General features: G+C 36.0%; 2 protein-coding genes and 2 non-coding genes across 5 annotated transcripts; 2 read left to right on the forward strand and 2 right to left on the reverse strand.

Moving 5' to 3' along the window:
* Positions 1-457: 457 nt before the first annotated feature.
* Positions 458-7,276, reverse strand: LOC111496867 (putative nuclear RNA export factor SDE5). Its single transcript, XM_023147404.1, has 12 exons — positions 7,081-7,276; positions 5,487-6,043; positions 4,655-4,680; positions 4,077-4,154; positions 3,064-3,137; positions 2,580-2,833; positions 2,118-2,200; positions 1,973-2,029; positions 1,567-1,634; positions 1,379-1,488; positions 1,193-1,263; positions 458-965 (listed from the first exon to the last, which is right to left on the reverse strand). Exons 2-12 carry the CDS (start codon positions 6,040-6,042, stop codon positions 843-845), a joined length of 1,500 nt encoding a protein of 499 aa, XP_023003172.1. The 5' UTR covers position 6,043; positions 7,081-7,276; the 3' UTR covers positions 458-842.
* A 1,535-nt stretch (positions 7,277-8,811) lies between these two features.
* LOC111496877 lies at positions 8,812-11,788 on the forward strand. 2 transcript variants are annotated; one of them, XR_002720529.1, is made up of 6 exons: positions 8,812-9,051; positions 9,705-9,758; positions 10,670-10,773; positions 10,990-11,028; positions 11,252-11,447; positions 11,528-11,788. XR_002720529.1 is itself a non-coding variant. In XM_023147420.1 (6 exons), the coding sequence occupies exons 1-5, from the start codon at positions 8,976-8,978 to the stop codon at positions 11,393-11,395; spliced, it is 417 nt and encodes a 138-aa protein (XP_023003188.1). In that variant the 5' UTR covers positions 8,812-8,975; the 3' UTR covers positions 11,396-11,443; positions 11,528-11,788. The 2 variants fall into 2 exon arrangements, 1 of the variants encoding a protein (XP_023003188.1); XM_023147420.1 differs by having other exon boundaries at positions 11,252-11,443.
* A 705-nt stretch (positions 11,789-12,493) lies between these two features.
* Positions 12,494-12,566, reverse strand: TRNAV-UAC. Its single transcript has one exon. It is a non-coding gene; the product is annotated as a tRNA-Val (tRNA).
* A 186-nt stretch (positions 12,567-12,752) lies between these two features.
* On the forward strand, positions 12,753-12,914 carry LOC111497522. The gene has a single exon (XR_002720625.1). It is a non-coding gene; the product is annotated as a U1 spliceosomal RNA (small nuclear RNA).
* The last annotated feature ends 949 nt before the right edge of the window (positions 12,915-13,863 follow it).

Below are 13,863 nucleotides of genomic sequence, written 5' to 3' on the forward strand. Positions count from 1 at the left end.
TAATTTGTATGTCTAATCATTATGGTTCCCCTAATATATTTTTAAATTAAAATTAAAAATTTAAGTCGAAAATTGGATGTTTAAGAATATATTAAACACAATTAAAAACTTAAAAATTATAAAATAATTAGTTGTTTTTTAATGTTCCAAAACAATTACGACTAAATTTGTAATTTTATTATTTAAATTTTTTATAATTGTATTTAGTTTACTGGTAAGCAAGTGGTTATTACTATTACTATTATTATTATTATTAAATAGATAAATTTCATGAGAAGGAGTAGTATTTCTATGATGATTTATTAAAATTAAAATCTAAATCTCAATTCGAGCACAAAACTAAACTATCAATTATCATTTCTTAAAAGTTAATGATCCGATCTCCACCAAGAATTGTTCGAGAAAAAAAAAAACCGAACATTCAAGGGGATCAAATCAAATCATCATATGAGAGTCATTTTGAAGGCAAAATATCACATGCACTGTAATAAGGTAAGTTTGGAGCTGGTGTGTCTAAAGTGTATTACTATAGCTTTCATAACTAGCAAGCTAAAAGCCATTTCAGGATGTATGACTTGGCTTTACAGTTTACACAAACTAGTTACCTTAAGCGAGTTCCAAGAATCACAAAAGCTTTGATTTTCTTCAAGGTTTCTCACCCCAATGATGTGGCCTCAAATCTCAAGCTCCATACACACCAAAACATATACTCAGGGATGTGAATATAAGATTAAAAAAACACAAATGCAAGGGTGTTTTGCCCTGATGCAATTTAAGTTACATCTTCAATGGATTTCCTGTCTTGAGTTCTATCCATTTTCCTTTGAAGCCCCCATTTGTTCTCAATGCATTCTTTTCACGAAACTTAGTCCTGTTCGATCAATAGTATCCAACCGAATTACAATGGAGCTCCCATTTTCTTCCTCAGTCCACTGAATTGACTCTTTCTCCAACAGCTTCGTAACCTTTTTCCAAAAAAAAAAGACCAAAAAGAAAAGGAACATCACAATACATACCGAGCTTAGACGAAACTTCGTAATCTAACTAGATTTCAAAAGTATGGATCAAACTACATTTGCTCTTGATCGATGATATATGATTTAACTAGTTAAACTAACTATGGAATGGAAGCCCTCTACTAGCAGAGTCTAGCACCATTGTATCTAGTTGAATAAAACTTTTAAGTTCTTACCAAACGTCTGCATGACCGTTTTGAGGTATCTTTATCATCTGCCTCAAAGATTACTTTAAGATGTTTGATTGCTGACCAGTAAACAAAAAAATATATGAATATATGATATGAACAACTAAAAAAGTAATTATGGGCTGGAAATTTAAAAAAAAAAAAAAAAAAAAAAAATAGAACAGAGGAACTCACATGGGATCCCAGAGAGTGAAGAAATTTGAGACTTCAAAACTCTCACTGCCTCCTTGCCACCAATGTCATGCAAATCAAGCAACATTTCATCGTCTTCAGTATCTGCATTACTGCTTACAGGAAAAGTGAGCCTGAAATTGAATTACAACAGTTGAAAAGGCATACTTGTGAAGACCATAACCACCAACCTGGGTTCAAAAAGCAACTGACTTGATTGTTCATCTGCTTCTTGAGCCTTTTTATGAAAAAAGTGCCCCTACCTCATGCATATATATCATAGGAACATGAGTTTGATATCGTTAAGATCCAATGTGCTTTAGTTTTGATGCTATGTTATAACTGCCAACATCGTCATGTTGAATGGTGGCTCTAATCTCAAGAACACATGAAAATAAGATTCCTTGGAGAAATGGGCTTTTCTTTTGTAATATGCAGTTTTTTACAGCTACAAATGGGAAAGCTTTCTATAATCCTTTGGCCTAGGGGCGTTTGTGGGGTAATTTCTTTCTCCCTTTTCTTTTTGCAATCTCAGTTACTTATTGTAAAAAATAAAAGAAAAGGAGAAATACAAGATAATAAACACTACCCCATTACCTCATCTATGAGTTTGGCTGCTCGAACAGAATCCCCTTTAGCAAATGCATCTATGCCCTACAAACAAATTTCTCATCTTAGAAATGATCCGAATGACACTGGAATTAAGTTTTTGAAGTCAAAACAAGGCACAAGAACCACCTACCGCTGCATAATATTCCTTCATTGTGCCCCGGTACTCCCTGACAGCTTTACGAAGAAGTTGGTAGCTACTTTCCTCAGCCTCATCTGCAATTGGAAGTGCACTGTCGGATCAAAAATAAAGTAATGGCCAAAATGACAAATAAAAACATATAGAAATTATCTCAAACCAGTATCAGTAACATTCATAGAATAGTTTTTTAACAGGACTATTCAGTACTTCTTGAACTGTGCAGTTAGAGCACTTGCCGGTTATAAACTTTAGTAATTTACTTGTACAATCAGTGATACCGTTGAAAAGAGTCTTTAATCATTTGAACATTTGAATTATAAGATAATAGAATGTTATAACTACAGAAGGTAAACGATTAACACTGCTAATCTATTTTCATCAGAAGTCACAGCCAATTCTTGACTCTTCTATGACCCCATAAGTAAATGTTAACTATGATGACTCTGCAGTTACCATCCAGACTAGGCTTCTCCTCGTACTCCACACGCTTCTCGGACTCTGCCTCCATGTCTTTGAATGGCTCACTCAGCAACCAATCACGTGCTCTAGACTGCTTCATTCTTGGTACTGTTCTTCTTGGTAACTCCTCTTCTGGTTCCTCAGAAGCATTAAATAAAGCGGTCAAAACCTCCTTTTGAAGGTCAATTCTGGCCTTCTCCCGGTTAGTTAACTCCATGTCTTTTTTGCTTGATGCTATATTTCCATTCCTGGATGACCAGAAATGAACATTAATTTAGAGCTCATGAACAAATAACAAGTTAACTTTGTACATTAAGAGGTATTATCCAGACTACTAGAATATCAAGGAAAATCCTGAACATAATATTTGTTCTAAAAAATATGAAAAACAATAGTCATCTCTCTACTCTTAACACTGACGCAAAGCTACCAAATTGAAATTGGGATAACGAGGGAACAGACTAAGAAAGATATTTACCCTCCAAGATAATGGTTTTCTGGCTTATTTCTCTGACGTGAAATTAAATCTGATCTTGAACACGAAGCTACAGTCTGCAAAAAGATAACAATCGGGTAAGAAAGAAAGAAAACACATTCAAAAGTACAGCAACAACTTTATTTCCCGTGAATTTATGAAAAAGAATCTAAAAATCAGTCCTACCCATCAAAACCTTTCCATTTACGAAGGGTAAAAATATAACTCGCAACAATGGCTATAGTATTACATAGAATTTTTTTTAAAAGAAAATAATAAAAAAAAAGGTTAAAACAGTCTACGAAGTTAAAGACAATGTTTTCTAAATGATGCATTCAAAGACAACAAGTTTCTTGTCTGTTGAATTGGAGGTAAGGGGTGTCACAATTCATGGAGCGATTGGCCTCAAGAAAGTCATTGAGAACGATAACTATGAAGAGATTAGGTTGTGACCCTTAAGTAGCGTTCATCCGGTCACGTGAGGACCAAGACAGACGAGTGTCATGACGTGACCAAGGAGGATGGTGCATCATTCAACACACCATATAATGTGTGCATTGAAGCCAAGGTGAGGCATAAGCAAGACAGAGGTAACAATGTCGACACAAGGGACAAATATAGGCTTGATAAATGGCCAGATAAGGCCCTAGACCTTAACCTCAAAAGTCGAGGTTCCAAAAGGAGTTTGGGCATGCATGAGGTAAGTCTGTCTTAGTAAAGGTGCTAGCCATAGACACATGGGATCCACCCAAGTTCACTTTGAAAACGATGATTTTGAGAGGAAATGGAATCGTTGGAGGCTTTAAAACAATTCAAGAGTATTCAAAACTGAAGGAAATTAACACATCATAGATTTATCTATCTCATAAAACCATTCAAATAACGATATAACTTATAAATTATTATAGAATATTCCACCATAATTCTGACCAGCAACAAAACTACAAAGATTTCACGAGTATAACGACTATTCACAATATTTGCTATGTGAAAACAAGTACTCGAGTCATACTAACCATGTCAGTGGAATTTTTTCCAGAACCAAGTCTTTCATCCACTGGTGTTATTGACCGATTAAGCAAAATCTCCATGCTCTGAAAGCTCAAAAAGATATCCTTGAGAAGTCTTACATGTAAACATAAGTTGGCAAACGTCTTAATGGTAAAATCTCTTGCTACAATACAGTCAAGAAGCAAAATGCAAAATGCAAAACGCATGTCTTCTCATGATGATGTTAGAGAGCAGATATTTTCTGGAAGATGCAAGATGATTGAATCATCACGTAGAACTAGCAAAATGATTTCATTTTTATGAGAAACAGAGAAATTATGTAACTTTCACAATGATTTTATCATCACACAAAACTAAATGCAACGGTTCAGTAGGCAAGTCTCTTCGAAACATGGAGGTATGTGGCAGCATGTGCTTATATTTTTAAATAAGACATTATCTCAGATGTCATTATAGATTACGATGAAGATGTGCAAATTATGTACTTCAATCTTTCTAAAGAGAAGATAGACTCCGTGCAGAACTGCAATTCTTGAAAACCATCAGAGACAGGAAAAGTCATTAAAACTGGCATTTTGCGTACCTTTTTCATATCATATCCACAACTACCTGCAGTAAGAATAAAAGTCCTATTAACTGGTTAGAGTTCGCATATCGTAATCAATAGTAAGCATTTCAATAAGAAGCCAATACCCATACTTCATAATAATACTAGTCAACTACAAACAACACAATAAATATACGATTCTATTGCAATAGATAGCAATTTTTATACTATTATTATTTATTTTAAACTCTCTTCTAAGGCTTATATATACTGAAATAATTTTCTTTTCTCAAATCAAGTTGCCTTCAACAACTTTCCTTCGTTAGGCTGGCTGTGCAAATACTGAAAGCACGGCATGGCTGCCCTTGGTTCATGGATTTTCTATTGAAGATGCTAACTAACGAAGTTCCCAAGTCTTCACAGTGCTTAAAGTTGAGATGACACAAGAAAACAAGTGTGACTTAAAACTACCAAAGTAGAGAGTTAAGAAATATTTCATCGACACCATTTCAATATCCCTTACGGTTCAAAAGGCCAAAAGTTAATTTATACTTGGGACAAATATATGACAGATAAATTATATTAGTCATGGTAAAGTTCTGACCCGCAAACTTCTAACGTGATTCTAAAGACACCGATTGATTCTAAAAGTCTTCACACACAAGTAAACTTTCATGATCATTGAGCACATAATACGAGCAAGGTTAACCAATTTTGCACAGGCAATAAAAAAATTTTAGTCTACTAGATCAATCGTAATAGGACAGTTTCTTCAAGACAAACAAAAGATATCTAGTTACTTTCCAATGAGTTGATACTTAAAAGGTACAATTGTAGATTACTGGAAAAGATAAAGATAACAGCCTACCAAGAACTTCTCGAATCACTTCCCTTTTCAACTTGAACCCGTCACCAAGCATTTTGAAGAGAAAATCTTCCATATCATGATGCAGGTGGAAATCACTAGGTATGCCTGTACAGTTTCCTTCCCTTGGAGATTCATGCAAGGCCTTTACCCCCACCTTTACCGGTTTGTATACCTTGGTAATATTATTTGCTGATGGCTTGGAACGAGCATACTCTTTACCAATAACGTTAGAAACTGTGCCTGCTGAAAAAGGCTGGACCTTTGACTTTCCTGTTTTCTGGTTCCCTTTGACCTGATACGACTTCTCAAACACTTTATACTGACCCAAATTATCTCCATTTCCTAACTCACCGTTGGATGCGGAGCTAGAGGTGCTTCCCTGCATTTGGAACAGGATTTCACACGCCAAGTTTGCGTTATAGCCTGCCTTCAAATAGGCAGAAGCTATCTCATTAAGTGAAAATGCAGAACCAAAGGCATCAAACAAAGACTTCAGCATGGTGTCCTCCTCCACACATTTTGATCCATTCACTCCACATGTTTCCTTCCCTGTCATTCTTTTCAAAACATAGAAAATAGAAAGGAAAGACCAAATACATTTCTACATTAGCCAACTTGTCTTAATAATTAGAACTCAAAAGGTCAAATTATTTCCATTAACCAAGGAAATGCGTTTCAATAACATCATAATGATAGCAATGTGTAAAACGAATCATAATAATAATAACGGCATGTCCCAAATAAAGGATTAAATGGTAAAGGTTAAGGGACATCGTAGATCCATAGATTAAACCAGTGATAAAACTGCCAGAAACAGAGAAAATGAGACAGTAGAAACTATTGGATGATTCAAATTTATATGAATTGTCATTCTTTGTTGTACATGTAAGATCTTTTAGTTTTCTACGTCATTAGACTCAAAGTTGACCCTGCACTACTCAAAACCAAATGGGTGGCGAATTTGCTATGACTCAAAGAATGGATGTTCATTATATCGATCCGCCTACATTCTTAAAAGTCGGAGCATCTCATTATTGAAGATTGTTGGGAGAGGAGTCCCACATCCACTAATTAAGGGGTTGATCATGGGTTTATAAGTAAGGAATATTATCTACACCGACATGAGACCTTTCTGGAAACCAAAATCAAAGCTTACTCAAAGTGGATAATATAATACTATCGTGGAGTTTCGTGGTTCCTAACACTCCTGAGAAGAAATTACTAGTTCATCTACATATATCCAGAAATTATGGGGATGACAAGACTCGATCTCACTCTTCCATCTCTCTTACATACACTTACTGATGTTATGAAGAAGACCGTGCAAGCTCACGCATAAATCAAAACCAAATAAAGAATCGGAAGAATCTAAAAGAAACGAAAAGGAAAGCTACTCAGAACCAACAGAATCAAAATGTCGAAGAAAATACTGATTTCCGGTCAAAATGCAGAAGTTAAAGAGGCCAGAATCAAACATGAACAAAATTCCACCAGGGAAAAACTCAATGAAATCAAAAACAGAAAACGGATCATTCGACCCACAGCTCTATATCGATAAACATAAAGAAAAATAAAATCTTCGAAAAGAACTGACATAGATTAGGAGTTGGGTGAAGCAATGTCTCCGGCAAAGGCAATGAGAACTGGAACACTACTGAGTACCGAGTGGCTCGAATAAACATTAAACAAAATGATTGGAACAAAAGGATAATCGAATTGATTTTCAGCGCCTCGATGGGCTCCCTTCAGGGAGAAGTTTTCATTTGATTCTTCCACGCGCGGCGCGTCCGTATTCCTACTCTTTTGGGCATTAAAATAAATTGTTTTTTATTTCAATTAATAATGGTTTAAATAAAATTTTAATTTCCTTTCCTAAATGGTCATGATTAAACCGTTTTCCTTTTTCAATGACGGTGACCTTATTTATGTCAAAAAAATCATTTCAGTAAACTATATGCCATTTTTTTAATAGTAAAAAAATATTGAAATATAATGGTTTTTGTTTCGCATGTTTTTAGAAAAATAAAATCCAAATTTTTAAAATCATGTTTGAAACTAATATGTTGTAATTATAAAATAAACCACTCATAAAAATAATACAAAATTTTGAAAATCAATTAAAAAGACAAATAACAAAATCCTAAGCCTAAAAAATAGGGATGTCGGATTTTACTGATCAAATTAAACACCGTAATTGTAGTAAATTTTATTACTAATTTTTAACTAAAATTGTTTTTTTTTAAATCAATTTTAGAGAAACATTTGCCTTTCTCTATATTTAAAAAAAGATAAAATGATCTTTTATAGTTTAATATAGGTTAAATTAGAAACAAATATTCTTAAATAATTGACACAGTTATTGTAAAAAACTACTATTATCTCCCAAAGTTGCAACAATTAATAAATTATTCAAATATAGATCTTCAAATTAATTTTTATGATTTAATAAAATCTTATAAATAATCTATTATGATCTAATGGAATCTTCATGTTATATGAATTGATTTTAACATTTAATATATAAAGTAGTGGTTGATTATTTTATAATATTGTGTTGATCGATCATTGATATTAAATAGATGACTAATGTATAAATGTTGATATCAATATTGTTCCTTCAATAAATAAATAAAAAGTATTAGCATATTGTGTAGCATTTGAATAAGTGCACACTTTTAAATTTTTTATTTCATTAATTCAGCCTCTCGTATTTTGTTAACTATTGCTAATAGCTATTTGTATTATCTAAGTGTTACACATTGCATGGGCTAATTGTAATATTTAACAAATTATATTAGCATATTATACCATTAAACTAAATACAGAAGAATAATCGAAATACTTAACACAGTTAAAAGACACGATTACAACAATTAATAAAGTTAATGGACTAATTAATCAAATAAAAGTGGGACAATTTCATGCTTCTATTTAGTGTGATTTTTAATTGATGGATTTTATTCAAAATTTTGCTTGTTTTCTTTAGCATTGACCTGTGTTAGACGAACACAACTCTGGACAATGGTATGATATTGTCCACTTTGAGCATAAGCTCTCATGGTTTTGCTTTGGGCTTCCCAAAAGGCCTCATATCATTGGAGAGTGTATTCTTACATTATAAACCCATGACCATTCCCTAAATTAACCGATGTGGGACTTTCATCATCCAACAACCTGAACTTTTAGTACAACATTTAATATTAATTTTTGTTGTATTGTAAGACATTTAGGTTTAAATTGTCGTGTAAGATGAATGTAAGGAAAAATATAAGATCAAAATAGTGAAAAATAAATTTCGGACAACGCGAGATCTTGAGACAATTCAACCATTATCAAGCGATCAAAAGATCTGGTCCACCATTCCACCATGCTCCTCAGCTGCAGCTTCATCTATTTTTGCCCCCTCCTTAACCTCACGAACAGGGAAGAGGAAAACAATCGGCAGGGAGGGGGGAGATTTGAACTTTTGAGGAAGCTGTGTGTTATACGATGATACCGCAACAATGGTCGTCTCCTTGTGGAAACCAATGCACGCAGAAATACGCAGCCCTCACCAAGATTCCTTGTACGACCTTCTTCATCTACCATTTCTACAGCATCTTCTCTCTTCGCCCTTCCTACAATTGCTAATATATTTTTGGCAAATGTTCGGTTTCTTGTTTTAATTTTGTTAGCCATGTACTAAAATGGTTTCGATTTGCTTTGTTAGCTGTGAAACCTTCTTAATGTTTAGCTGGAAACTCACGTCGATGTACATCCGTGTTCTATTACTCGTCGATTGCAAAACATTACGGTGAATCGTTGAATTCCCTGCGTCTGATTGGTTCATTAGTTGTTTTATTAGACATGATTTTTCCTGGAAATAGTACTTTGATGAAACTGTTGACGGGAAATGCCCCCATTTGTTCAAGTAAACGATTGCCGAAGGATATACTTTAATCCCATGTTTCGTATCGGAAATTTGAGATTGTATGAATTGTATTTATGATATGGATTTTGGGCGTCCGGTCAGGATGCTAATCTATTTGACTTTGGCAGCGAGTAGTGTTTACTTACGAACGAAGATGGTTAGTTTCTTGTGGGATCCTTTGGAATCTGATACTAAGATGACGTCGTTATAATAGCTGACAGGGAGATTATAACATTAGTTTTGTTTATGTCTGAATTTGGGTAGTCTGATAATACTCGTTGTGCATATTCTCAATGGTTTGAATGTAGGGCGGGTATTTTGCAAAAAGGGGTGTGATGCTGATGGAGATGCTTGGGAAGAATGTAAGTGATATTCTTTCCTTCTTTCTCCTTTCTCTTCTTTCATGTCTTCAGTTCACTATAAGTATCTTTTAGATGTGATTTTCATGGTTTTTGTGAGATCCCACATCGGTTGGAGAGGGGAATGAAGCATTTCTTCTAAGGGCGTGGAAACCTCTCTCTAGTATATGTGTCTTAAAACCGTGAAGCGGATGGCGATACGTTACGGGCCAAAACGGACAACCTGTGCTAGCGGTGGGCTTGAGCCAACCAATGGTATCAAAGCCAAATACTGGGTGTTGTGCCAGCGAGGACGCTGGGCCCCAAGAGGGTTGGATTTTGAGATCTCATATTGGTTGGAGAGGGGAACGAAATATTCCTTATAAGGGTATGAAAACCTCTCCATAGCAGACACGTTTTAACTGTGAGGCTGACGGCGATGCGTAATAGGCTAAAACGGACAATACCTGCTAGCGGTGGGCTTGGGCTGTTACAGTTTTTTACTTGCAAGTTAGAACATACAATCTGAGATTTTCATGGTCATGTTCTAGTTTCTACTAGTGACTTGTCATTATATCCGAATGCTCTGTTGGTTAGCTTCCTTAGATGTGAATTCTAGGCACTGTGTTTAGCAATGTTGAATCTGCCTACAGCTTTCTTTAGTTAATTTCAGCAACACGTATGTATAGACAGAAAGTTATTTGTCCAGACAGTATTTTTTCTGCTTCCATTTTGATTTTCCAATGCATTGAAACAATGGACAGAAGTGTCGAATGTCTCTCCAAACCCTCAAGCTAATAGCATGCTGGTTTTTGTCTGGTTTTTCTGTTTTGTTGGTCTTTGCAAGACTTATATCTGGTCGTGGAGTTTAATCATGACCTTGATATATAAATTGTAACTTTTAATATTAGTTGTTGATGTTGTTGAATCTTAAGGCTTGGAGGAATGCACTGAGATATGCTATAAGGATCCTGTATTTAAGGACCACCAATGGAGTGCTTACATTGACCGATCTCCTGGGTCTGCCAGTTACTCAGAGGTACTTAATCAACATGGTGTTATTTTCCAGAATTTCATAGACTCTGATGATTTCGACGTCTATCAAGTTTAGACTAATCACGTGCAATGTTTAACTACCCGTCTCCCACCCTTCTCCGACATTTGTGAACTTGGAAGATATTAAGTTAATTCATATTTGTTTTAGCCAATGTGTTCGTTTTACTTTCTCTTCGATCTGACTCTTTGCTGCTCACAGGAATGTTTTCATGCATGCGCATCTGGTTGCGGCTTTAAGGTTTGTCTGCTCTTATTAGTATTAAGCTTCTGATAACTTTTACACGCATCCAGCCAAAAGTAGTTGTGTGAAGCCCAAGTTGGATTTTTTTTTTTTAAAATTTCAGTTCAAGAATCCTTTGGTATCATGTATCAAATTGTCGTAGGGATGAAGAACTCTCAACAATTTCTAATGTTCATGATGTAGTTTTAGTTGACTTGATGCCATTTCCTTTCATGATCAGTTTGATGTCGATTCTGGGACAGCTGACAAAATTCAAGCAAACAGGCCTGTGAAACCCGTGCCTATTGTTTCGAAACCAGCGCCACGACCTCCAATCACTGAACCTGTTGCCAAAAATGAAGATTTACCAAGCACTTCTGCATAGCAACACAAAATGCAGATTAATGAGGAAGCATGCCTCAAGAAAATTATAGTCAGTCAGCTAGGTTCTAGTTTTCTTGTAACCTCTTAACGTTCTCTGAAATTGATCTAACCAGCAATCTCAATTCGAATGCAGGCTTACGTCTACTGCTGCTATCTTCTCCAACGCACGAGCTTCATTATTCTGTTGGGTTATATATTACGACACTCGCTGGATCGTGCAATCCTTCCTTGTGTGAAAGAACTTGGGTTCCTGACATAGATGTGTCCCGTATGCTGAGTTGCTGATTTCTATGTTGTACTGTCCATTGCTCTGGCTTCAAAAGTCAGCGATTTTGTGAAATGATATTACATTATAGGGATTCTTACAGCAGCTTGAGTTACTTCTTTGCATTTACACTGAGCTCGTAAAAGTATATTCAGGTTTGTAGGAAGAAAGAATATTATGCCAATGACGAGGGAATAAAATTACATTAAATAAAATTCCATCGTTCTTTGGAATTATATGAAGAAAACGCAGTCATAAGATTGCATGATTCCCGAGGGGGGAAGCCCATGGAGTAAGCCTTCAAACATGTCAAACCTCTAGCCACAACCTATTTCAGTACAAAATCATGTCCCTCAGCCATAGCAATAGTTAAAAATCTTCAAAATCTCTGAATCCTTGGCTTGCCATGCAGTGGGCTGGCCTATCCTTATGCGGTCCGCTACTCTGCAAATTTTATCGGAAGCTGATAGCGTTTAACAGCTGGAGGGTGTGCCCGTTAACCATCCTGCCTTTCGAGTTCTGAAACCCAAGCCAGTGACCGTCCCCTTTGCCATGTCTTACAATCCACCGAACTTCAATGGATTCCACCCAGTTCTACTTCTACAAATACTAGTACTTGAGTGCTGTGCGGCCGGAACAAAAATAAGATACACCACTTCACAACCTCCAAAAGCTACCGCGGACCTTTTGGGCTTTTGTGATGGCCCAAGTTGTCGATGGAGCCCAATATAGCCTAGCAGCCCGCTTCATTTTAAAATCCAATCTCAAGGCATTTCCCTGAAATTTCCTGAAAAAGAAAAGGAAAAGGTAAAAAAAAAAGATCAATATATGTATTGTTGCTGCCCAGGATCGAACTGGGGACCTTTAGTGTGTAAGACTAACGTGATAACCACTACACCACAGCAACCTGATGTCTGAAAATGTAAAGGGGCATAAATTAGTCTTAAAAACTAGATGAATTTGAAAAAGAGGAAAAGAGAAGGAAACGGAATTGGCTTTATCATGCACTTTGAGTTTGTCCCACATCGACACAACTGAAAAGAAGAGAAGAATCCACCAGCTATAAAAGAAAATCAACGAGCATCTTTCAAACATACTTACCTGGACGGGGCTTTTGGGTGATCATCGAGGTCCATAGCCTAGGTTGGTGACCTCCATTGCACTTAGGTGGGGTGCCCGCCTAAGGTCTGTCTAAAGTGGCAGAGCCTACGTCATAATTTGTGGTAGTGGGGGCCTGCGTTCGCGCGGCCCCTTCCCATAACAGTTAAATATTGAATATTCAACTAGAGATATTTTTTATTTCTTTTTAATCAAAATTTAAATATTTTTCGATTACAATCTCTCATTGTTACCCATCAGAATAATCGCTTCTTTGCTTACTCAACTGGTCCTTTCATAGCCAACCCCACAGTCTTCACGCAATTTACAGTTCTGATGGTCCTTTCATAGACTGTGGAGTGGTAGCTTGCCGAACCAATTTACAGTTCCCCCATGGTGGTTTTCACTTGGGCGGAACTGACTAACTATGGCGCATATGAACGTTCAACATGCTGTTGGTTCTTCTTTGGCAGAAAGTGCATATCTGCTGTTCAATGAAATTGCTGTTAAAAGACGTGGTTGATTGGATTGTCCTTATAGTTGGGTATGTCCAGATAGGGTTGGTTAAGTTACAATTTTGATTTTGAGAATCCTATACTCGGTACTCTTTTTTTTTTGTTAAAAAAAAGAAAAGATAATTAAGATTTTACTGTACTATTTGGGAAAGTTGGATACTGAAGTATTATTTTAGTAAAAATAAAATTTTATATCTTTGCGTGAAGGGAGTCATGGTGCTCCATGTAAGACGATTGACCAGACCATAGTACGAATACGTCTGCTGGTAGATGTTGAAGATATAATGTTCTGAAATGAAGTGACCAGCCATTAGATGCATACCTTCCTCCAACAAATGTGGAAAGGATCAAATCAGCAAAAGACTTCCAGCCCCCCATGGCAAACCATCTATCTATCCATATCAAGTGCTGTCGGGATGGGTGAAGGTTACTGACTCCCAGAAGTCTGGAGGCTTTGGTTTGAGGAACAGAGGCCGAAGAGCATAGAGGAAGAGTTTGAAAATGACCCAAATGACTTATATCAATACTATCAACTCTTCGGAAGCGACTGTTCGAGACGATATTTTTGACATGGACATAGCAATGGGAAGA

Source organism: Cucurbita maxima, unplaced genomic scaffold (genome assembly GCF_002738345.1).
Source record: "Cucurbita maxima cultivar Rimu unplaced genomic scaffold, Cmax_1.0 Cma_Scf00023, whole genome shotgun sequence".
NCBI classification, from domain to species: Eukaryota; Viridiplantae; Streptophyta; class Magnoliopsida; order Cucurbitales; family Cucurbitaceae; genus Cucurbita; species Cucurbita maxima.